The 26,933-nt window shown below is 37.8% G+C and overlaps 1 protein-coding gene across 1 annotated transcript in view; it reads right to left on the reverse strand.

The window, feature by feature from the left end:
• cfap58 (cilia and flagella associated protein 58) overlaps positions 1-26,933 on the reverse strand; it is a 157,512-nt gene that overhangs the window by 11,766 nt on the left and 118,813 nt on the right. Inside the window, exons 16-17 of the mRNA XM_055204571.2 lie at positions 19,618-19,737; positions 15,756-15,889 (exon numbers count right to left, since the gene is read on the reverse strand). Coding sequence (XP_055060546.2) covers positions 15,756-15,889; positions 19,618-19,737 — 254 coding nt within the window. The remainder of the gene's footprint in view (positions 1-15,755; positions 15,890-19,617; positions 19,738-26,933) is intronic.

Below are 26,933 nucleotides of genomic sequence, written 5' to 3' on the forward strand. Positions count from 1 at the left end.
TGTGTGTAAAGGGAGTCGCACACCGGCCGCGCAGCTCAGCGCCGCGACGTTCTAAAAAAATCGAATTACATTATTTTCTATGAGTGTACGCACACCGGCGCCAACAGTTGGCACCTGTCAGAGGCGGCCAGCTATGACTCAGGAAGTTGCTCAAATCCCTGTCGCGCCACAGAGCACCACTCACATAGTTTATCATTAAGTAACATCATATGTGTCCCAAATCATTAACGATTAACATTGGCTGCTAACGTATATTTTGCTTTTTGAAGTAGACGCTATCTGACGAAGCTCGCGCTATTTAATGTGCACTTCCGGTTTACGATACCTCCGAGTTGTCCTAGATGCGACTCGACGTGGTGCGACGCTGTGCTGCGCGGCTGGTGCACGACCCCCTTTAGAGTTAGGGTTAGATTAACTAACACGGTCTCACACCCATGGCGTCAATATTTGACGACACTTGACCATGCGTCAATATGTTGACGCGGAGGGTATACCTTTCGCGTCATTTTTTGACGAATTGGGGACTTCAATACTATTAGGTACGCGAAATTAAACAGTTGTCGCCTGGCATTGGGGTTAGGGAAAGGTTCGGGTAGGGATGTCATTATGTAAATCTAACCCTAAACCGACGCGAAAATGGTAGAAAATGGTAAGAAAATAGGAAAGAGAATGCAACGGACTTAATAGTATTGAAGTCCCCAGTTCGTCAAAAAATGACGCGAAAGGTATACCCTCCGCGTCAACATATTGACGCATGGTCAAGTGTCGTCAAATATTGACGCCATGGGGTGAGACTGGGTTGGATTAACAGATTAACTAGGATTCATTTCACAAACACAGCAGGTCTCAGATGAAAACACTGAAAATCTCACAAAGTTCTTGCGATGTTTCTCGCGTCCAAACGTGACATTACAGTAAACAAACATGGCAAATAACGATTTCAAATCGCACTCGCGGTACTTAGATGTCATCCACCTGTCGTTTCTTGCAGCGCCACGTGAAGTTAGGCGGCGTGCACACCAAAGCCTTTACGCCTGCGGCTAGCGTATGTTTTCAATTATTTCCAACAGAAACTAGTCATTTAGTAAAAAGAGGCAGCAGCTAGTGGGGTTTTTTTTCATGCCGAGCGTAGAAAAATATTCAACTTTGGGTGAAAAGCTCAGCTCGTCAATGTCAGTTCTCACACGGCCGTCCAGTCACAGTGGAGGAGGAGCGGGACAAATATCAAATACCGTTTAAAAACTTTGGTGTGCACACCCCCTTAAAGTGGAGAGTTGGCAGAGTTAAAGTGTAGGTTGGAAGAGCAAGATGCAATGAATTTCTGTAGATATAACTCTTTTATTAAGCATGGTGATTTTACGATTTATGGATGAAATCACTCTGATAAAAGACGATGAGAGCTGGTGTTGAGGAATATAGCCAAATTTGTGCAAAATTATTATTGATTCAGTCAAAAACTTTGCAACCAGAAACTTTAGGTTACATGAAACTAAGTACTACAAGCTTCCTAAATGAATGAAAGGATTTATTTCAATAGTATTGCCCTTATTGTTAGCCTGGTTAAAACCAGACCATTCACAATAGTAACTGAGTTATGGTCTGGCAAAGCTTCATAGACAGACGTCTCTCAAATGCCTCTGTGTCCAATTTGATAGATCTAAAACCAATCACAGCGATGAAAGAGCTGAAGTATGCAGAGCTATATCAGACTTTTGCCAGATCCAGTCGGTAACGAAAAATCACTTAAAACAGACGCGATGGCTGATTCGAACGAGTGATGTTCCACGGCGGCATTTATCTTTATAACCTACAAAAGCTTGTTCAACTTCATGCGGCGTTGCAAGAATCGACAGCCGGATGACGTCAAAGTACTGTGAGAGCGATTCACGAAATCATACGGAGGAGTTTGCTTTTAAATCACTCTCGCGAAACTTTGAAGTCATCCGGCTGTCGGTTCTTGCGGCGCCGCATAAAGTCAAACAAGCCTATTATGTGCTTCACGGTCACTACGCTGTCATCATCGTGTATAGCCCACCCCAACGTTTCTGACTGGTGTCGCGATTTCTCGTCTTTAGAAATGGGCTTGAATGGCCTCTTTGCCAGACTACTTTCAGAGCAAATCTAAATTTGCCGGAAGTTATCTGGGTTTTCCCAGGCTACCTTATTGTAATTATCTGTGCTATTTTGAGACGCCATGAATATGAACTAAAAAGTGCTAAAATGTATTTTAAAAAAGGTATTTAGGTACCACTTGTAGTAAATACAAAGATGGGTTTCAAGTTTGGTAACTAAACACATATTTATACATACGTAAATAGGATGTTTGGATTTCATTTTCATTTTGATCAGGGCTCAACATAAAGAACTGGTTGTTGTGGACACCATTACGTGTGTTGTGCATCACGATAACTGGTAGAGCAAAGAGACGTTAAGATGGTGGCCAAACGAAAACTTTATTATTTAACATCTTGGAAGCAGACATTTCCTTGGGTAAAACACGCCAAAAGAAACAATGCAATGTTTTGCAGTTTGCCGTTAGTTTCCAGGTAAAGCAGAAAAGTCAGGAGCCTTTTTCATTGAAACAAGCAACTACCGTTATCAAAACCTCGAAGCTCACAAGAAAAGCCGAAAGCACATAGCGTGCATGGTGTCTAAAAGGGATGCCGATAACCCTTCATCTGGTCCACTGAACTTAATGGCGAACCGTATGAATGAAGAGAACTTGAAGCGCATCGAGAGACATATCAACACAGCATATTAACAACACTGTTTTATTATTATTTGTTTGTTATCTTCTTTACAACAAGATTCATTTTATGAATAAAGATTATATCCTTTGAGTTCTCCATTTCTGTGCACTGTAAATCCTGATATACCTGAAGCTATTGACGATGATAAGATAAGAGCATTGTGAAATTTCAGAATTAGAGTTTACATTTAAAATTGCCAATTGTCTTAACAAATAATAAATGTGACACTGAAATCTTGTTTTGGTGGGGCCAGTCAAAATTTTGGCATGGCAAGTGAAAACCTGAACCACTGGGCCAACCGGGCCAGTAAAAAAAAAATATTAGCATTTAACCCTGTTGATACATTTGTACTTTTTAAATATATTAAAACAATTATTTTATTTAGATCAATTTGTCTTTTATCACACTTACTATTTGTTATAATTTCTATTTGTGCTGGTCAATTATAAACAATCGATAAAATTCTAGCAAAAACTTGAGTGAGGCCGAGGGGCCTTGCTGCAAAGAGTGGCCCCTCCCCTAACAGATGTAACCTAATTTCAAACTTTTGGTAAAACTTGTTCGCCCTGCGAACTTCATTAATACTTTTCAATAACGCTCTTCAATAAAAGCAAAAATGAGAAAATTCCTGCAGCAAGTGACATGACATTTCCATTTGTACTTTTTTGTTTTTACAGGGTTTCTAGACTTTCATACAAGAAGCTGTGCCTTAGACAAATGATTGTTTGTTGCTTTGCAAGAGGTACTAAGCTCAAACCTGGCTCGCCTGATGATATTTTTAATAAGCCATTAAAAATAGCATGTTTATCTACAGAAGGACATCAATAACGGAGGCTTTATAGTGGCGATTAAAGACACTGTGGGTTATGCTTGGTCTTTGAAAAGGAATCACATAAACAAAACTTTTTAAAGGCGAAGCAATTTTGTTGATTCACGTAAATCTTTAAACGGTGCAGTGCAAATCAAAACACTGCTGGTTAACCAGTGGCATCCCAGACAGCACCCCGGGCCAGATCCGGGTCTGCTATTTGGGATGGCTCTAGACAATTTGGGAAATTACTACATGTTAAAGGAAAACACCACCGTTTTCAATATTTTACTATGTTCTTACCTCAACGACAAATTAATACCTATCTTTATTTTCAATGCACTTTTAATCTTTGTACAGCACCTCATGAATGTGTTAGCATTTAGCCTAGTCCCATTCATTCCTATGGATCCAAACAGGGATGAATTTAGAAACCACCAAACACTCCCATGTTTTCCCTATTTAAAGTCTGTTACATGAGTAGTTACACGAGTAAGTATGGTGGCACAAAATAAAACTTTTGTTTGGAGCCATAGGAATGAATGGGGCTAGGCTAAATGCTAACACATTCAAAAAGCGCTGTACAAAGATTAAAAGTGCATGCATTGATAAAAGATAGATCTAAGTTGAGGTAAGAACATAGTAAAATATTGAAAAACTGTGGTGTTTTCGTTTAAACGGTGCTGACAGCTGAGCTAACCACTGAAATGCCCCCTAACAGTGTCTAAAATTGCACACTTATGTTTCCAAAAAAACATCCCATTCTAAACAATCGACTTGTATATTGGAACAGAAAAAGCGCATAAGAGCTACTGTCTCAATCAAAACTTTCTTTGCTTTCAACCAAACCTTTACAAGATATTTACAGTCTAAGAGCTCACTCAGCTATGAGACTACGAAGCAAGGCATCCATTCCTTAAGTTCCTAAAGGTCTTTATTGTGTTTGTGTGTGCGTACATGCACGCTCTTTCTTTCCGTCTTGTCGAGCTTGATCAGGTCTCATTACCGTTTCCTGTTTGCATCACACCGCATAAACATGGCTACTGTTGCCGTCCATCTTCCGCACTACCCACAATGCAATAATCCACCTGTCCTCATTTGCATGCAATTTACTGTGAACCTGTCAGCGTCGCGCTTGGCTCCTGTCTGTTTTCGAAGGCAACGAGACGCCATCGCTCAGAACCTGTCATGCGAATCGGGGAATTTATACGCCGAGCCAGCTGTGATTACATTCCTTTGTATGGCAAGCACAAACAATGGCAGAAAAAATAAATGACTTGATGACAAACAGAATTAAAGCTCAAGTCAGATCGTGTGAGATGTTAAAACTGATTTGTTTGTTTTGCCGTGGTTAAGGAAGTATTGATAGCTTGAAACAAATGTTGTCTGAAGACGTATAGGGCTGTTAATTGACACAGTGGGTTTATTTTTCCGAACTCAATTTTAGCACTTACAACAAACTGCTGTGGTTGCAATGTCATGCGCTGATCACATTTCGAAGCTTTTAATTTAAAAGGAAACTTTGGGGAATATTACTGGCTATCCCAAAACGCCGTCAAGAACAATGTGGGTAACATTTAGGACATCAACAAGTGCTGTTTAAATATTCTTAATAGCTATTGATTATCTTGTTTTTGCTTTTGTGACATTTAGTTTGAAATGGATGACCTTCATTTCTACGAATGAGGGAACAAGAGATCAAAGCAGAAAAACGGAAGTCTAGTCCGTTTTTATCAATCGATTGTGCAAATGCTTAGAGCTGCTTATGCACTTATAGAGTTTATCTAAGCATGTCCCACACGAAGAACAATAATAAAAAAAGAATAAATTAAAGGGACACTCCACTTTTTTAAAAATATGCTTATTTTCCAGCTCCCCTAGAGTTAAATATTTGATTTTTACCGTTTTGGAATCCCTTCAGCCGATCTCTAGGTCTGGCGGTACCACTTTTAGCATAGCTTAGCATAATCCATTGAATCTGATTAGACCATTAGCATCGCACTTAAAAATGACACGAGTTTCGATATTTTTATTATTTAAAACTTGACTCTTCTGTAGTTACATAGTGTACTAAAACCATTGGAAAATTAAAAGTTGCTAAAAAAAATGTAGGCAGATATGGTCAGGAACTATACTCTCATTGATATTACGCAGCGCCCAAAAAAAGTCCCCTTGGTTACTTTTAATAGCAGGGGACTATTTTTTATGCCCTGCGCTTTTTTTATTTTAGGAAAGATATCGAAACTCATTATGTTCAATGTATTATGCTAATCTATGCTAAAAGTGGTAACGCCAGACCCGGAGATCGGCTGAATGGATTCAAAAACGGTAAACATCAAATGTTTAAATTTAGAGGAGCTGGAAAATGAGCCTATTTTCAAAAAAAGTGGCAATTTTCATCATCAGAAGAGTGTACTTAAAGCACACAGACGGATTTTTTCAACCGCGTGTAAATTGTACACGTAGGTCGTGCATGCGCATGTGACATCACTGTCGAAGTCATCAGAAATATTTTAGGAACATAACAGACTCCTGGGAAGCTATGGGTTTGTATGTCACTCATGTCTGTAGGAGTCTAGCTTACTGTTAGATACCCAGACTTGCCAAGCTATCATGCCGACAAGCAAAAACAAATAGGTCATCCTTTATACACAAAGTCAAAACAAAGAGGAAAGAACACATCGGGTGGTTAAAGCAAGGTAAGCCAAAGTTATGAGCGAGCCAAAATGGCTTCTAGAGTTTTGGAGCAGATGGAGTCAGTTTCCACACCTCAGTGAAGCTAAACTGTACAGACAGAGGAGAGGAAGAGGTTTGAAGATAAGTTTAAATGGTCTATGAGCACTTCTTAAAAGCAGAAAAAGGAAAAATATGATCAATAGCGTGGAGCACAAAAGACAAGGCAGGAAATACAGTATAAACAAACATATACATGGCTTCTGTGCCCACAGATTATTTCATAGTAGTAGAAAAAGGGCTGGGAAACTATTTTTAATCTAAAATTAATTAGAGGAATTTCAATTGGTCTTGAAAGCAACCATGCAGTCATTAACATTAGGCAGAAAATTACACAGTGCCGGGCCTTTTGATCAGCGAGAGGCTGCTATTAAGAACAAAGACAGCAAGATTCATTTACTTTATAATGCCACTGCAGATTCTTTGAGATGCCATTCGCCTTTTAAACTCCACTAAACAGTCGCCATGTTGCCCAAAGGTAAATTTAATACAACTTGACATACTTTTAAGGTGCATTGAGCGTGTCAATCAAGTACAATTTTTATTCAATGAATTTCATGATATGTTGATTCATTTATTATACATATTAATCGTTTCTGAGAAAAATGTAATTAAAGACACAATAGGCCATTTACTGATTTTGAACTTTGTGTGTGCCAAATCTATTAGTTTTACCAGTGATTTTAAGGTATGGATGTGGTATTTTTTTATGGTAATTTCGGATTTTTCTCAAAATTAACTTTGATGACTCCGTCAGCTTCAAACCGGTGTAGTTCTGTCATGATTTGTCAGATTCCAACAAATCGTGTATTGTTTAGAAATTTTTTACTAGAGAATGTCAAAATATAAATAAGAAGTTTTTTACATTTGCTCATACTCGATTTGCCAGCACGGGTCACAAATGATGCAGCAGCAAACAGAAATGGAGAAAGAAAAGGGTCTTTTGAAAGGAAAATTAATATACAAAACAATGGCTGGTGGTTCTGTCGAAAATGTTAACAGGCTGGTTTAAACATACATTTGAATAAAGCATCTATATTTGTCCAAACTCATGTTATTAGAGTATTAAAAACTTTTAAAAGGTGTTAAATTAAAGTACATTTAAAACATATAAAAATGTGTGATTAATTTGCGATTAATCGCAAGTTAACTCACGACAATAATGTGATTAATCGAGATTAAATATTTTAACCATTTGATTCAACCATTTGATTTGTTGGTTCAACTTAAAAAGTAAGTTGCCTGGTTGCTTTAATTTTTTTAATTAATTCCACTCAAAAATAATAGTTGATATTAGAAAGATATTAGATTTTTACACAACTTTTTTTAAGTAAACTAATATTTTTCAAGTCAAATTAAATCAACATTTTTAAGCAGCCAGGTAAATAATTTGTTTTAAGTTGAACCAACAATTCATTTTTACAGTGTAGAAGTGCGGAGCGTACAAACTTCAATTCTGTTGTCATTGTGACCCAATAAAAATAATCTCACACACTGTAAAAATTATTTGCTGCCTTAAAATGTTTAGTTCAACTCAGACTTACAGTTCAACTCATACCTACAAGTCATTTTCAGTTATTAATATTTATCTTGACTAGAGATGAGTTGTTACTGTATAACTTATAAAATATAGTTGAACGAAGTCAACTACATTTTATAAGGTATAGCAACATATCTCTTGTCAAGATATATAATAGTAAGTTAAAATGACTTGTAAATCTGAGTTGATTCAACTAAAAAATTTAAGGCAGCAAAAAAAATGATAGTGCAGCGCGAGCTTTGATGCATTTTTTTTGCCCATCTTGATTGGCAGAATATAATCTGCCCTGACCATCAGATGTTTTTAAACATTCGGCCGTAGTCCGATACTGAGGAAAATTGCTTTAATTAGCCGATACCGATTATTTTTTACACATTTTGTTTTAAACTTTGGATAAAAAGCTCAGCTCGTCAATGTCAGTCCTCAGACGGCTGTCCAATCACAGTGGATCCAATCACAAGGGGCGGGACAAATGTCACAACAACCAACCGGTGCATTGTACATTGACTGATAAACAAAGCAAAAGTATCATAGCAACCAAAGCGCTCAGCCGCGTTTAAAAGCTTTGGTGTGCACAACCCTTAAGGTTGTATTAGTATACAATAGTAAATGCATTAACTAACAATAGTTTTTCAACATGTATTAATTCTTGTTAATGTTCATGTTAGTTCATGGTGCATTAACTAATCTTAAAGGCAGGATAGGCAGGAATTATCTAAAAAACTTTTTTTACAGATTTGTTTAAACTGTCTTTATAAACCAATACATAAGTAAAATGTAAGTACTCTGAAAAAGAGAGTATAAAAATCAAGTGTCTGTAGACCTCTCACCACTGTTTTAAACACAGCTCATTTTTCCATTCACTCCACCCCCTCCCTTCTGGGTTTCTTCTAAAGCCACGTACTCACTGTTAAGCTAGCATATCGATACTGGTAAAGTTTCAAATATATTTAGTTTGATTCGGTAACAAACGGGCTAGTTATATTTATAAGACAAAGCTAAAAACAGATTGCATTGATATAAGTTTTTTTATTATCATCAGTTACACTGTGATGAAGGTGAATTTCGTGGAAGATTCATAACATATACGGTGTTTTGCATGGAAGAGTTTCGGTGATGAAAGCATTGTTGACACTCTGATGAGGACTACACTCTGGAGACAATACCGCTACCGCATTGTCAACTCGAGGAAAAGCCACACGATATTTACTCTTGTTTGATTTCTTCGTTTATTCCTTTTTTTTTGCCTTGTTTGCCTTCGCTGACTGCATATGCAGGTACTGTGAGTTCTGAATGCTCTTTCACTGCTGTACTTTTGCTCTTCCTAGAGTGCCTCGTGCATGTTCAAATCAATCGGGTGTGCGCATGTCTGGGCAGATCCCGTAGCAACAGGGGTGGTGCCATGGTCGCGAGAGAGAGTGATAGTCGCGCAAGCCAATCATTTGTTTCGTCCCGAATGGAAATAATTAGCTTTGTTTAAAACAGTCGTGAAGGTCTACCGACACTCGAGTTTTATACTCTATTTCAGAGTACTTACATTTTAATTATGTACTGGTATATAAAGACAGTTTAAACTAATTTGTAAAAAAGTTTTTTAGATAATTCCTGCCTATCCTGCCTTTAACAGGTACAACGCTTGATTTTTATATGTATTAGTAAATGCCAAAATTAACATGAACTAAGATTAATAAATGCTGTAGAAGTATTGTTCATTTTTAGTTCATGTTAGCTAATCAATTAATTAAGTGTTAACAAATACAACCTTATTATAAAGTGTTAACAAATCACCAAATAGACATTTACTGTACATTCAGCCAGGGGGTTTTATTCCATACATTTTTTGTCCAATTATTATTATTTTATTATTTATTTAACACAATATTGTGACAGCCTACTGTATAAATATATTCAGATTACACCCGTCTCTGTGTAGTATCACTGTTACTATAATAGTGCAGAAAATACACCATTTATACGTTCACATCTGGTTGAAGGGCAATTCACTGGTAAATAACAGTTATATACAAAGTCGTGCATTATTTATTGTATCTGTTTACTCATCTATTGACTCATTTTGACCCATCTAAATCCACCCATTGATGTTTCCATAATTGCTACTCTAAGCCATAAAAGATTTTCTGCCCATTAGGAATGAAGTCAGGGCGGGCCGCAACATGTGCTAATCAGAAAGGTTAAACAAGCCAGGCAGGCTGATTTTCATTGCGTTTTCCCTCGCTCATGTGTTCCTATCATCTCCTGTCAGGAAACGCCACCATTTCTGCCTCATTCTGTTTGTGTGGCTGTAGATCAGCTTGGTCGGATTGCTAGACTAGTTTAAAATCACATTACACCAGCAAACCCATTGTGCTGTGAAGCGCAAACAGTGTGAATTTTCTTAAACCACGACAACAAATTTTAAAATCCATCAATCAATAGCCACAGTTTAATCTAGCCAACATTTTCTGTTACAAATCAAGCTGCTAGTCTTTCATTACAAAGCTATTTCAATTCAGCCATCATGTCTTATAGACTGCAAATCACCAAAGTGCTTTCCTCAAATATCTCCTTATTGGTATGTGGAAAACTTCTCGTACTCATTAGTAACCCGCTATACCTGGAATCAGAACATACGTGTGGGATTTGTGCACAACTAAGCCATTGGTCGCAGCCCACAACATGTCAGAGAATAAAAGGAAATCGATAGGTTGCCCATCAGCCTGGCTTAAGTCCTGTGTTTAAATGTGAACCCAAGAGAATTTAAAAGAGCAAGAGTGCAAGAGAAAGAAGAGATGTCTGTGGCAGGCCAGGACAAAGGGTTTGTGTGTTAAAGAACTTGTATGGCTTACACTAATAGAAGAGGTTTCTGTGTTTCTCATGAGCAAATATCATCATTTACATGCACAATGTATATCATTAGGTTAAAGATTACAACATCTCCATCAGCTCTAAAGATGAACTCTTACTCGAGTAGAAAGAATGCATGGTGATCTTGCATTAAACATGCTAAGAAAATATGTTTTTTGAGGAAAACATTGCAGGATTTTTCTCATTTTAATGGACTTTAATAGACACCAACACGTAACACTTAACTCAACACTTAACAGTTTTTTTTCAACGGAGTTTCAAAGGACTATAAACAATCCCAAACGAGGCATTAGAGTCTTATCTAGCGAAACGATTGTCATTTTTGACAAGAAAAATAAAAAATATGCACTTTTAAACCACAACTTTTCATCTAGGTCCGGTCCAGCGCGACCAAACGTAAATGAGTAGTGACGTAGGGAGGTCACGTGTTACATATATAAAATGCACATTTGCGGACCATTGTAAACAATAAACTGACACAAAGACATTAATTAGTATCAGTTGACATACAACAACGTCGGAACGGTCCTCTTTCAACACATTTGTAAACACTGGGGCGTAGTTTCGCGTTCGTCTTCTGTGACTTCTTGACGTCATGACGTATTGCGTGAGGTCACGCTGGCGCATCACGACCGGATCTAGACGAGAAGTTGTGCTTTAAAAGTGTATATTTGTTATTTTTCTTGTCAAAAATGACAATCGTTTTGCTAGATAAGACCCTTATGCTCTATTAAAGTCCATTAAAATGAGAAAAATCCTGCAATGTTTTCCTCAAAAAACCTAATTTCTTTTCGACTGAACAAAGAAAGACATCAATATTTTGGACGACATGGTGGTGAGTAAATGTTCTGGATTTTTCTTTTAAGAAAATGGACTAATCCTTTAAGGGGGTCGCACAGCGGACGTGCAGCTCAGCGCTGCATCGCGTCTAGGACAACGCGGAGGTATTGTACAACGGAAATGCACATTAAATAGCGCAAGCTTAGTCAGATAGCATCTACTTCAAAATGCAAAATATACGCTAGCAGCCAATGTTAATCGTTAATGATTTGGGACAAATATGATGTTATTTAATGTTAAACTATGTGAGTGTCGCTATGTGGCGCGACAGGGATTAGAGCAACTTGGGCGCCGTGGACAGGCGCCGCCTGACGGGCCGGTATGCGTATACTCAAAGCAATGTGTTTGAGTTTTTTAAAACACCGCTGTGTGGCCCCCTTTAACCTTTTGCAACTAACGGCCCATCAATGACTGTTTAAAACATTCAGAGGACGACCTTTCTAAACATGATAGTATCAACGCAGAATAACAAAAAAACATTCCCTTTGCATTACTAAAATCACTAAAGGTACACCTGTGGTACCCCTGTAGATAAATGAGGAATGTCATTGCTTCTAATGGAAGAACCAAACCACATAGCTGTAATTTTGAGCAGGAAAAAACATTTAAATCAGAAGATGTAAAGCTGGACTTTTAGGCGTAGACTTCGTTAGGCTTAGACTTTATTAGTGCTCAAGGGTAGTACCTTTGAGAAGTTACATCTTTAAAATGTAAAATATACAGCCGCAGAAAACATTAAAAGATCATTTCAAGACTGCGTTTAGTTTACTGTATCTATATGTACTATGTGTTTAAGTAAAAAAACTATATTTTTTGTTTCATTCTATCAACTGCCAAAAAAACATTTCTGCTAAATTCCTAATAAAAATGTTTTTTTTTATTTATTTATTTGCTAAATTTCAAAATACAAACATGATTCAGATTTTGAAAGGGCTTACTGCAAAGAAAACAAATTAATTTTTTAACAACACAATGCTAATGTTTTAACATTTATTTTAGGAACATTTCAAAAGTGAATGACCCTGATTTTTAAAAACATCTTTCACGTTTCCTTTCATGCTCTCAGTCTTTGCTGTCTGAAGTCAACAGACACTGGACTGAAATATAAAATATAAAAATATGGCTACATGTAGACATGATTATAAAAGGCAAAACCGAAGTGGTCTATTCGTTTTTTAGCGGCTTTATTAAAAATAATTTCTACTTCTACTAATGCAGTGAATTAAAATGCGTTTTTATTTGACGCATAAGCCAAACTTAAAGTATCTTGCGTGTCAAAAAAATACACGAAAGGGGGAAACCCCGAGCTTCACAAAGTGATGCAAAATGCATGTCAAAAAGTGGTGCTACAGTAGGGGAAAGTGTGTGCATTTAAAACTGACCTAGGGGTGAGTATTTTGTTTCCTTTCAGGGTATCACACAGCTTCTTTTTAATGTGGAACAACGCGGACGTGCTGTTTGCGACCCCATTTACATGTTACTGCATCTGAATCTATCTGACGTGACGTGATATTTGTTGCGATATTCAAACATGAATTGGCTTTTAGAGCATGCATCTTAAATGAGTGTTTTTAATTCATATAAATTCATAAGAAAAATCTGATGCGAATATAACAAGATTTATACAAATCCGTAGTCTACCACTGCACACGTGGCCCACCAGATGGGACTAGAGGGACCACTGGTGGGCCACAGCCCACTGGTTGAGAATCACTGATATGAAGAATACAAATTAATCAAAACATAACAATATGAATTATACAGTGTTACTTATATTTACAACTGTCCAATTTTATGTGATTTGCAAAATATTAAGAAAAATGCACCGTAAAAATGTTCCCTTCTGTGTCGAAACATGGTGAAGCAGAATAATTTGAAAGTGCAGTAAAGAAATCTTTGTATACTGTGCATTAAATACTGCTGCAAATCATTAAATGCACCTTATATCTCAATTATTGTATAAATTAACTCATTGTCTGGAAGTAAGTTATGAAAATTATGATCATCAAAGATGATGGATGCTTTAATTTTCATGTCATTAAGGTGCAAAACAAACGCAGTCAGGCATTCTCCAAAGACTCCCACTACCCACCCATAATGTTTAAATCTAGATTTTTTTGTGTGTGTGTATGCAACGGCAGTGGTTAGCATACTGCCTAAATATAAATAAAAAAACTCCACCGAGAGAAAATATTGAGTGCGAGTGCGTTCGAAAATAAGGTTCTTCCAGGTTAAGCAACAGACATGTTTACCAAAGGACCGCACAATTATACATAATTTCATTAGATCAAAGGCCAATAGCGGAGGAAACTGGCAGACTTCTACACGCCAGCATATTTCTCACAAACTAACACAGACTTCATATGACTCTATAATTTTCTGTGTCAGGATTTGCTCCTGAGAACACAAGAAGAGAAGAACCTTTCCAATTTTGTATAACTCCAAACGTCTTTTCTCCTTATACTTTTTCTTGTTCTTTGTTATTTGAGGTATCATCATCAGCTGTGTCACAGGCTATTGTTTATTTTTGATTGTTGGCAATATCAAAGGTCATCACCTATCTCCTATCAGGCCCACGGTACACACAAATTCACAGAGCCCTCATCGTTGTACATTACATTTTATGCTGATCAGGGATTAATTGATTCCATATGCATACTTGCACATGGCTAAACTTTTTCATTATGTCATTCGTTCATCCTGTCGTTTTGTGAAACACACAAGTTAACGCTATTTCTTTTTTTGAAGAATCCTTGCGCATCTGTGGTCAAACTCTGTAAAGTAGTTATATTTTCAAATAAAGTCCCGCCCTCAGTCAGACGAGCCAATCGCTTAAGACTGACACTCTGGGGAAGGGTCTCTATATCAAAATAAGCCAAAATAAGTTTGAAGTTATGGTACAGTATAGCTATTAATGTTGGTCGATTTTAGGGTAGATGTTGATATAGATTTTGATGTTGGTCCTGCATGACTAAAATAACGGCACAGATGGCTTTGCCGACTTTGCTTTTTTTGATTGCTAAAATTCATGTTTTATATTTATATTCCCATCGCTATGTTTTTATATGAGCTTTATTATCCGTTACCATGGGTTCACACCAGCCAGGTTTGAGGTGTCAAAATCGCACCTAGTTTGGCGCTTGAACAGTTCGAGTTTACTCGCTTCATTCGCGCGTGAAAATCTAGTCATCGAGACATTCACACGGAAATTAGCATCATGGGAGGGGCTTCTGCGACTGCGCTCGCTTCCTGTAATCCCGTCACTACTAGAGCAAGCTCCTGATTGGTTAACGCGTCGCGTTTTTTCGCCAAAGTTAACATTTTTCAACGGACGATTTTGCCGCGACAAAGATCAATTCGCGACATTCGCGCAAACTACACACGCGACTGAGGCAGAATCGCGTCTAGCACGTCGCGCTAAACGCCTCATTCGTGCCGCGAGACCTCCAGAAGCGCGTCAACGCGTCTTTACATTGACTTAACATTGAAATCACTCGCGCTTAACGCCTCTACAACGGCTGGTCTGAACGCAGCATTATGCACCTTATTGTAAAGAGGCCGCAAGGTGAAGTTGGATGGGAGGGGGACTGACTGTAGGTGGGTTTGCTAAATTGAATGTTTTCATATTATCATTCAGGGGTGCATTTCCCAAAAGCATCGTTGCTAAGTTAGCAACTTTGTTGGTTGCAATGCAATTTCCCATTGCCAACCAACTAAGTTGCTAACAGGTTAGCAACAATGCTTTTGGGAAATGCACTCATGGCTTGCTTATTGTTAATAAAAAACATTTATTACAACTTTTTGGACCCTGGACCACAAAACCATATGCGTCATGTGGGTCAATTCAGCAATTCAATTTTATACATCACGTGAAAGCTGAATAACTTTCCCGTTGATGTATGTTTTTTTAGGATAGGACAAGATTTGGCCGAGATACAACTATTTGAAGATCTGAGTGTGCAAAAAATAGACAAAATTGCCTTTAAAGTTGTTAAAATGTCATAAAAATAAAAGTTTTTATATATTTACACTAGGAAATTATTGAATGATGTGTTTTTGGCTTTTGCTACAAATATACCCATGCTACTTATGACTGGTTTTGTGGTCCAGGGTCACATTTGGTTGAGTATAAAATAATGTAAATTTTTTGTGAATATTCATGTTTAGTTAAACAACACTTTAATAAAACAATTAAACATCTCTCTTCTGTGGTTCTCACCTGATCTCCTGTTCTTTCTTCTTCTGTGCGAGGTATTTCTTCTTAACCTCCTGAAGTTCGTGAGCCAGGCGTTCGATCTCATACTTGTAGTCTTCTGACAGGGATTCGTGCATGTTGAGTTCAGCTGTTAGGGCCTGTAGAGAAAAGACAAAAGAAAGACAAAACACTAATTAGTTTCGACGCTGTTACTGGTGTAACCCACAATATCAAAGCAAAAGCAGCTTCTTGCACGTTGTTGGAGAAGCATAAGCAGTGATGGCGGCAAATAGAAAGCGTGTTGTTAAATATCCCTCCTCAACTTGGTCCATCTTTGTTTTTACAATCGCAAGCAGAAAAGTGTCTTAAGAATTGTGACACTATATATTGCAGATTTTTTTACATGAAGGATAGCAGACCAATAACAGCGCTTGCAATCCACGTATAATTGATGCGTTGTTACATTTTTGGAAAGGTGCACATGAGGGTATGGCGTAGGGTATGCCGTATATTCTACGCAGAAGTATATATTGGGCTTAAAATTTGATAGGGTGAGCAAAGTATGGTAACACTTTACAATAAGGTTACATTTTTAATACTAGTTAACACATTATTTAACGTGAATGAACAAAACTTCTACATCTTTCTTTATGGTAATTTCAGCATTTACCAATACATGTTTTAATCAAATGTTGTAACTGTTACTATTCATAAATGCACAATGACGTAACGAAGTAAACTGATAAATGCTGAAAAAACTATAATGCTCTTTTTCTTTTTCTATATTGCATTTACTAATATTAACAAATACAAGCTTATTGCAAAGTGTTATCGAAAATACTGTATACTAGTCAACATTTTAAGTGGATCAAAAAGGTAATCAAAGTTGTCCTATGACAAGAATGGGTACACATTTTGGTTTTAGGACAACTTTTATGAAAGATTTTGATCACTTCAAATGTTAACTAGACATTTCAAATGTTGACCAGTGATTTTATCAAACAAGGTTCCTATAAACTTATTTAAATCTCTTAACCGTATAAATGTTTCATCGCAAAATATGTTGAATAAAAAATTAACGTGACTATTCTTTAGTAATGCGAATGATTACTTAAAGACGATTTAATTATTTATTCAAGCAGCAACTCAAGATTGTATATAACAAAGATTTCACCATAAACAAAAATTATACTCCATTACCACAGTAAAATCACTGATCTTAGTTACATATCACAAACCATCTTAATATTGCGAAGCCATTAAATTGATCAATTCCTTTAAACCGTTTCCTCAACCCTATAGATGGTTTCAGACAACGCACGTGCGATGAAACAGTCACAATCTATCAATAAAGATGCGTTTTTGCTGGAGCAGGTGGTCATGTCAGTCTCTTCTATAAGTGAGATTTTCTCAAGTGAATCCCATTGATCTCTGTCAGTCTTTGCACATATAAGTCAAGCTCTAATTGTCATTCTTCCAATGCAACCACACTGTGCTGGTGACCCAATGGCCCAAAGCTCACCTATCACAGAAATCGAGGAGGCGGCGGAAAGTAGATGCCAGAGAGGGAATAGAATAAAAGTGAGAGAGCAAAGATTAATAAATAAAGAAATCCCTTACATGTATGGTTAGTATCAGAAGTGGAACGTTCTCTTAAAGGGGACCTTTCACAAGACTTTTTTAAGATGTCAAATTAATCTTTGATGTCTCCAGAGTGTGTATGTGAAGTTTTAGCTCAAAATATCATATAGATAATTTATTATAACATGTTAAAATTTTCACTTTGTAGGTGTGAGCAAAAATGGGCCGTTTTTGGGTGTTTCCTTTTAAATGCAAGTGAGCTGATCTCTGCAATAAATGGCAGTGGTGTTTGGATAGTGCAGATTAAGGGGTGGTATTATCCCCTTGTGACATCACAAGGAGAGCCAAATTTCAATGACCTATTTGTTCACATGCTTGCAGAGAATGGTTTACCAAAACTATGTTACTGGGTTGATCTTTTTCACATTTTCTAGGTTAATAAAAGCACTGCGGACCCAATTAGCACTTAAACATGGAAAAAGTTAGATTTTCATGATATGTCCCCTTTAAAGGGCCCATATTATGCAAAGTCTACTTTTACAAGGTGTTTGGACATAAATGTGTATTGACCCTACAATGAAAAAATCCACACCATTTATTAATCCCCATTAAACCAAAGCAGTCTCATTTGACATGTTGTTTTGATTCTCTTGTTAATGTGATGTCACACAAACAAAGCCCCGCCCACAGACATTGCCTAACTGGTTCATTTTACCCAAAAGCTTTTCTAAATGTGTTTGTTGGCACATTGTAGCACTATTGCGGCTAAAGATACTATCATCCCAGACTGTTTTGACAGGAATTAGATATATTTTTAACCGAAAGCAGTAGCTCATTTGCATTTAAAGGTACAGACAAACAACAGCGAGACTTTTACATCTTGTAAAAATTGGCATAATATTGGTCCCTTAACTGGATGATTTGGAAAGAATATTCAGTACATTCAGGTTTTCGGTAAGTTTTGTTAAGTTTTTTCCAAAATTCAACGTGAATACTCACTTTGGGTGATAGTTTGACGGTTGTGATGAATGAATTGCCTTTCGTGTAAAAAAGTTTGCCAGTATCAGTAGATATTTATCAAATAACACTTTGATGCCAAACTCTCCATTGTTGCCAACAAAGGTTTGCAACAAATTCTTGGAGCCCAAATGACTTGCAAGCTTGCCATGGTGAACCTGCAAAAGCTCATTCTTCAACTTTGAAACAAAAAAATATCCATAATATCTTAATTAGCAAAAATGTTCCATGTGCCGTAAGGCTTTTCCATAACCTCCAACAACACTCACATTCGCGTAGGTATTTTATGAACAAAAGCAACAACTCCTAAACAAGCACGGGAGTCAAAGGACCAGTGTTAATTATTCATTTTCTAAAGGCGCTGGTCTGGGGGTTTGGGTTTCAATCAAAACAAAAGGTGGGATGAATTTCACCTTGGCTCATTAGCAGAGCTTCTATTCTAATGTTAATTATGCTGAAGTTCAGGTTTGAGCTTTGTTTATTCAGAGCTCTGCCAGTGACGTTGGTGGTGCACAATTCATTTTAAGGATGGTAATAAAATCTCAAAAAGTTAAACTCTCAACACTTCTACCTTTGGGCCGAGCTCAGGGGCGCTAGAGAGTTTTATAATCCGTGCTGCAGATATTGTAATAGATCACAGCTCTGAGATTTTGCTGAGCTAGGGGGCCTGAAGTCTTTAAAGTCAGTTACGGCCATTTCTTTAACGAACGGCGAAAGCACCTTTCATTATCGGTTTGTCTCGGTTTAGGATCCCGAATCGGTTTCTGGGTTGCCGAATATTTTTTTTTTAGAATCCTAATTGTAGGCCTTTTATGACAAAAGCGATCATAAAAAGTGCTTAAACGTCAACTTATATCAAAGCCATATGGACATTATAAGGTCACCTAATGCGCAGTAGAGACTCGTAACTTTTTAACTGCTCCTATTTCTTGCCTTTTTATGGGGCAGGAATGAGGCGGCTTAAACAAGACTAAATCATTTAAAATGATGATGCTGTCTCCAGTGGACTTGAACTCCTAATGAAGTGCTGAGGTAACTAATTATTCATTTGGTGCTATGGAGAGAGGGAGATCGGGAAAAGAGGAAAGAAGGGAGATGGAGTGATTTATGCTTTCAGAAGACTCTCGGTGTATAGGGGGTGACCCTGTGATCCAGAGAGAGGGAGAGCAGACACATACAAATTCTCTCTCTTGATAAAAATAAAATTTTGTTTAATTATTATTTCAATTTATTAAAGAGATGAGAAAAGAGAAAAAACAACTAAAATGAGACAAATTAAGATGATTACCTTTAGCTGTTTGGTCTTCTCGCGGAGTGTCCGCTGATAGACCTGCAGTTTCTCAGCGGCTTCTGGACCGGGCTGTCGTGCCAGGATGTGTTTTAGCTCAACATAGAGTTTCTCTTTTTCCTGCAACCGCAAAAACAAAGACAACATGCCGTTAAAAACTGAGTAAAACAAAAGACAGCTATGGTACACACTGAAGGACTTCAATGGGATGATGAATACCCTACATCTTTGCTCTGGAAAACATCTGCTGTAAGAAGGATGCATGTTAAAGGAACAGTTAACCCCAAAATGAAAATTTTACTCTGCTTCTTAATGGCATTGGATGGTGCCCCAAAGCAGATCCATCCATCAAAAACTAATCCATAAAGTTATTAAATGTCTTCTGATGTGAAGCGATGAGTTTTTGTAACATCTCCAACCATAGTTTATAAAGTTTGAAATATAAATGTTTTTTTTTTTTTACAAAAACCAGTCAGTTCACCTCAGAAGACATTCAATAACCATATGGATTAGTTTTTGATTGATGGATGTGCCTTTTGGAGCTTTAAAAATGGGGCACTATCCAAAGCTGAAAAGAGCCAGGATGTTTGGCTGAAGTTGAAAAGGCTTGAGGATGAGTAAAATATTGGGCAAATTTTTATTTTTGGGTTATTTATTTCTTTAAAACTTTCTAAAACTGTCACGATTTCCACAGGAAAGTGACCCAATTGCAGGTAAGATGAACTCAACAGGGTTTATTAACAAAATGAGCACACTATGACTTGATCATTGATTTGACTTGATCATTGATTTCACTTGATCATTGACTTGATCATTGACTTGATCATTGACTTGATCATTGACTTGATCCTTGACTTGATCCTTGACTTGATCCTTGACTTAATCCTTGACTTGATCCTTGACTTGACTTGACTTGATCCTTGACTTGACTTGATCCTTGACTTGATCCTTGACTTGACTTGATCATTGACTTGACTTGACTTGATCATTGACTTGACTTGACTTGACTTGATCACTGACTTGACTTGACTTGATCATTGACTTGACTTGATCATTGACTTGACTTGACTTGATCCTTGACTTGACTTGATCATTGACTTGACTTGATCCTTGACTTGACTTGACTTAATCATTGATTTGACTTGATCATTGACTTGACTTGATCATTGACTTGACTTGACTTGACTTGATCATTGACTTGACTTGACTTGACTTGATCATTGACTTGACTTGACTTGATCACTGACTTGACTTGATCATTGACTTGACTTGACTTGATCATTGACTTGATTTGATCATTGCCTTGATCATTGACTTGACTTGACTTTGCTTGATCATTGACTTGACTTGATTTGATCATTGGCTTGACTTGGTCATTGACTTGACCTGATCATTGACTTGACTTGACTTGATCATTGACTTGACTTGGTCATTGACTTGACTTGATCATTGACTTGACTTGACTTGATCATTGACTTGACTTGACTTGACTTGACTTGATCATTGACTTGACTTGATCATTGACTTGACTTAACTTTGCTTGATCATTGACTTGACTTGACTTGACTTGATTTGATCATTGACTTGACCTGATCATTGACTTGACTTGATCATTGACTTGACTTGGTCATTGACTTGCCTTGACTTGATCATTGAGTTGACTTGACTTGATCATTGAGTTGACTTGACTTGACTTGATAATTGACTTGACTTGATCATGACATGACATGACATCAATGTCAAACATACAAAATGATTCAGCACCGGACAAGACACACTGAGGCCTTAAATGGGAAGACTAAACAAGTTCAGGTGCGGGGAGTTAACCAATAATGAATAATTAACGAGGAAACAAGGGGGCGGGGCAAAGACAAGTCTTGGCAGCACACTACCCAAACAAAAGGCCATGTGCTGCCACACAAAACATGGGTACTGCCACGATCCTGCCACATGACTATGAACAACTATGACAGACTGACAGGATCATGACAAAAACAGAACTATAAAGACCAATAACATGACTCAGATGATCACAAGCATACCAACATAGTTGTTTCAGTCTTACTGTACATAAAAGGGAAAGCTCAACAATTGGATTCATTAAATTGACAGCTAATTCGTTTCGTAAGTGCATCCTAATTGTCAAGACAAGATGGATAAACATGATCCATCGCAGTGTTGACCACGTAATGACACGTCCCACTCGACAACACACAGATATACGACCGTGGACGTTGCTAATTAGAGGGAGTTCGCAGTCTGAACTCATCAATGCTAATAGATTCAGGCCGACTGCTGTTTTAAATAATCACTAATATAAAGGCTTTGAATTTTCAATAGAATATAAATGATGTGCCACAGGAGAAATCATGAATTCAGAAGGTTTAAGGCGGCTGAAAGAAGATCGTTGGAGATACGAAAGCTCAGCGTGCCAGACGGAGATACGCTCACGGCCTTAGTGACCCCAAAAATAGTTATTTCTCATTACACATTACTCACAAGTACACACTCTCACAATATAGATTTATTGTAAAGCCCGGAAGCTTACTGCATCTTTCGTCTAAAGCTTTCTCAAGATATTTTCTCTCTTTTTCTTCACTGACACGGTGGCCGTCTCTTCATAATTCCATCAATAGTGAAGTGAGTGTGCGATAGAAAGAAAGTGAGTGCATGAATGATTTATGACAGAGGGGTCTGGACTTTAATACACTGACTTTTATAGGATCACAACAAGGCTAAGATCAAACCCACTTTCTGACTGTACCTTTAACCAGCTCTCCCTCTCTCTCCATCTGTTTCGCAAACACCTGCGCTATAGTTATGTTTTATCAAAGAATACATCACTTCAGCATCCGAAACACATATTTCATGGCCCTGCGTGGGCAGAGCTTTGATAATGGTAACGCACTTATCGTACGCATGTGCTTGACAGAAAGAAGGCCGGCATCCTATCTGTTTATTGCTTATTCATCTTAAATTTAAAACGCATACATATGACACAAACCTTAATGATTGTTTCTGCTCAGACTGCATGCCAAACTGAAAGAAATTACAGGTTCGGGTTCAGTAATTATAATAGCCAACATGTTTAATGCACGTCTTTGTGACATTCAACAATGAATACACTTAATAGCATAAAATTAACACATTAAAAAAAACATTTAATCTCATGCTGTCTGCATTTGTGCTCATTCTACCTTTGAATTTATTCACAAAAATGCAAAACGACAAAACTGACGAAATGTGAAATAATATATTATGTCCTGCCAGTTACCCTGGTTTTTATTAGAATGTCACCTTGAAAAGCAATGCAAACGACCCTATTAATAGTAAACCTATAGATAAAATGACTGACAGCAAAGCGTATCACATGTACGCCTGAGGCACGATGTTGCCTGATTTTAGATGAGGATAGTTAAAATTATGCATTGGCCTGCTGTGTAGAAAACATAGCTTGTAAAATGTACAGTGGTGTGAAAAAGTGTTGGCCCCCTTCCTGATTTATTTTTATTTTTTTGCATGATAGTTACACTTTAATGTTTCAGATCATCAAACAAATGTAAATATTAATCAAAGATAACACAAGATGCAGTTTTTAAATGCAGATTGTTTATTATTAAGGGAAAACAAAATCCAAACACACATGGCCCTGTGTGGAAAAAGTGCTATTGCCCCCCCACCCCCACCCTATTGCACTGGTTAAAACGTAACTAAACTATGGTTTATCACACCTGAGTTTCTCTAGCCAAATCCAGGCCTGATTACTACCATGCCTGTTCGCTTAAATTACTTAAATAGGACCTGCCTGACAAAGTGAAGTAGACCAATAGATCCTCAAAAGCAAAAGATCATGTTGAGATCCAAAGAAATTCAGGAACAAAGAGAAAGAAAATAATTGAGATCTATCAGTCTGAAAAAGGTTATGAAGCCATTTCTAAAGCTTTGGGACTCCAGCGAACCACATTAAGAGCCATACTGGGGCGGCAGTGGCTCATTGGTTCATGTAGGTTGTCTACAAACCAGAAGGTTGGTGGTTCAATCCCAGGCTTCACCTGACCAAGTGTCAAGGTGTCCTTGAGTAACCCCAGCTGCTCTCGACGCGCTGTATGCCGCCTTGCATGGCTGACACCGCTGTCACTATATGAATGAATGAGTAAGTGAATGGGTGAATGTAAAGCGCTTTGGATGGTCATGGGTCTGTGAAAGCGCTATATAAATGCAGTCCATTTACCAATATCCACAAATGGCGAAAACATGGAACAGTGGTGAACCTTCCCAAGAGTGGCCAGATGACCAAATTTACCCCAAGAGCGCAGCGACGACTCATTCAAGAGGTCACAAAAGACCCCACAACAACATCCAAATAACTGTAGGGCTCAGTTAAGGTCCGTGTTCATGACTCATCATAAAAAAAGAGACTGGGCAAAGAAAACCACTGCTGAGCCAAAAGAACATAAAGTCTCTTCTCAGGTTTACCAGAAAACATTGTGATGATCCCCAAGGCTTTTGGGAAAATACTCTGTGGACTGACGGGACAAAAGTAGAACTTTTTGGAAGGTGTGTGCCCCATTACGTCTGGCTTAAAAGTAACACAACATTTCACAAAAAGAACATCATACCAACAGTAAAATATGGTGGTGGTAGTCTGATGGTCTGGTGATGTTTTGCTGCTTCAGGACCTGAAAGACTTGTTGTGATATGAAACCATGAATTCTGTAGTCTACCAAAAAATCCTGAAGGACAATGTCCGGCCATCGGTTTGTGACCTCAAGTTAAAGCGAACTTGGGTACTACAGCAGAACAATGATCCAAAACACACCAGAAAGTCCACCTCTGAATGGCTGAAGAAAAACAAAATGAAGACTCTGGAGTGGCCGAGTCAAAGTCCTGACCTCAATCCTATTGAGATGCTGTGACATGACCTTAAAAATGCGGTTCATGCTCGAAAACCCTCCCATGGGGCTGAATTACAACAAGTCTGCTAAGATGAGTGGGACAAAATTCCTCCACAGCGCTGTAAAAGACTCATTGCAAGTTATCACAACTCTTGCAGTTGTTGCTGCTAAGGGTGGCCCAACCAGTTGATGGGTTTGGGGGACAAGCACTTTTTCCACCCAGGGCCATGTGTGTTTGGATTTTGTTTTCCCTTCATAATAAAAACCTTTATTTAAAAACCGCTTGTAGTGTTTACTTTGATTAATATTTAAATTTGTTTGATGATCTGAAACATTAAACTGTGACAAACATGCAGAAAGGCAGGAGGGGGCCAGCACTTTTTCACACCAGTGTATATGATTTTTCCACTTTCTCCCACTGAAACAAATATAAACCTGGCTCTATTCCAATAATCAGATCATGGGCCCTTTAAAACCCCATCTCACACCCCCTCGCTCTCTTTCTCTCTCTCTCTAACCACCCATGCACACCTTTAGGAGCCTGTCTACAGGCATCAATTCTCAGCAAAGGACTCCTGCATACAAAACCAGCTATACAGCGCACAAATAAAGAAAACAGATATTTTTACCTGGCACTTATTTTTGGGAGCTTTTATAGCAAACATTGATTCATGCATATGATAAATAGCATTTAATAAACAAATATAAAGTCATGGGATGTGCCTTACGAAAACACCTTAAGTAACCCGCTTGCCTGCGGTGGGCTAGACAGCCAGAGTGATCAGAAGACAACGAGCAAACAGGTGTGCTCGGTGTCACTGATTTCAAAGGCGTACTCTGAGTGACAGTGACGGGAACACACGTTTCACAGTCCCAAAACAGCTTTCCTTGCCAAAGAACTCGGACGACAATTGCATGTCTGTTGGCTTGTGCCTTCTTACGACGGTGACACCCTCCCTTGACAGCCGGAGAAGATGTTGACAGCCACAATGGCTTTATTATTTTTTTCCTCGCAGCGAAGGTTCAGTCACGAATGAGTACAGACGAGTCACTGTGACATTTTAGAGTGAGAATCAACATGTTTTGTGTACGGCTATATATAGTTATAACCTCAGTAAGGTCATTTTAGTTTAGTGTAGTGAAAATCTGCAAAACTTATGTTAACCATATGTTAACCAGTCAAACTGTTAAAATTAAGCAGCAAATTATTACCTTTTGTGCAAATGTGTAAAGCTTTCATTTAGTTAATGCAGGTTGTGTTTGATGGGTCTGCACGTGACGCACGCATCCTGCAGGAGAGCGCACTGGCAAACGTGTGAGAGGAGTTTGTAAGTAACCATAGTAATGCGAATAGAGTCTCAACTATTACTGCTGTTAAATGCATATGCGGGGTTGAGCATCGTCTACGCTGAGGGTAGCTGCGCCTGGTGGTAGTATAATTTTAATGGACTTTAATAGAGCCCAACATTTAATACTTAACCAACACTTAACAGTTTTTTTCTACGGAGTTTCAAAGGACAATAAACAATCCCAAACGAGGCATAAGGGTCTGCTAAGACCCCACGCAATACGTCATGACGTCAAGAGGTCACAGAGGACGAACGCAAAACTCCGCCCCAGTGTTTACAAGCGTCTTGAAAGAGGACCGTTCCTACATTGTTGTATGTCAACTGATACTAATTAATGTCTTTGTGGCAGTTTATTGTTTACAATGGTCCGCAAATGTGCGTTTTATATATGTAACACGTGACCTCCCTACGTCACTACGCATTTACGTTAGGTCGCGCTGGACCGGACCTAGACGAGAAGTTGTGGTTTAAAAGTACTTTTTTTTTCTTGTCCAAAATGACAGTCGTTTCGCTGGATGGGACCCTTGTGCCTCGTTTGGGATTGTTTGTGGTCCTTTGAAACTCCGTTGAAAAAAGGCTGTTGAGTGTTGAGTTGAGTATTGGATGTTGGGCTCTATTGAAGTCCATTGGAATTGGAGGAATCCTGCAGTGTTTTCCTCAAAAAACATAATTTCTTCTCTACTGAACAAGAAAGACATCAACATTTTGGATGACATGGTGGTGAGTAAATTATCTGGATTTTTCTTTTAAGAAAATGGACTAGTCCTTTAAAATAAATAAAACTTCTAAAATATAAATACTTAAGTGACATTTACCTAATTATTTAACAAATGTTTTTCATGCATTATTAAGTAGATTTGATTTTAGTAGGTAAGTAGTACTTTAAAAAAGCAATAAATTTTACTTTAAAAAAGTTCGTGCAAATTGTTATGAGGATTTTTTAAAGTAAATTTTATTTAAAGTTGCTTTTTTCAGTGTACAGAGCGCATTTTGTTCCTACATTAGTCCCTTTCACACAGTCTTTACTGGTAATTTACTGGTAAATTGCAGTTAACATGTCATGTGTGAACAG

The sequence above is a fragment of the Misgurnus anguillicaudatus genome, chromosome 3, assembly GCF_027580225.2.
Source record: "Misgurnus anguillicaudatus chromosome 3, ASM2758022v2, whole genome shotgun sequence".
In the NCBI taxonomy this organism is placed as follows: domain Eukaryota; kingdom Metazoa; phylum Chordata; class Actinopteri; order Cypriniformes; family Cobitidae; genus Misgurnus; species Misgurnus anguillicaudatus.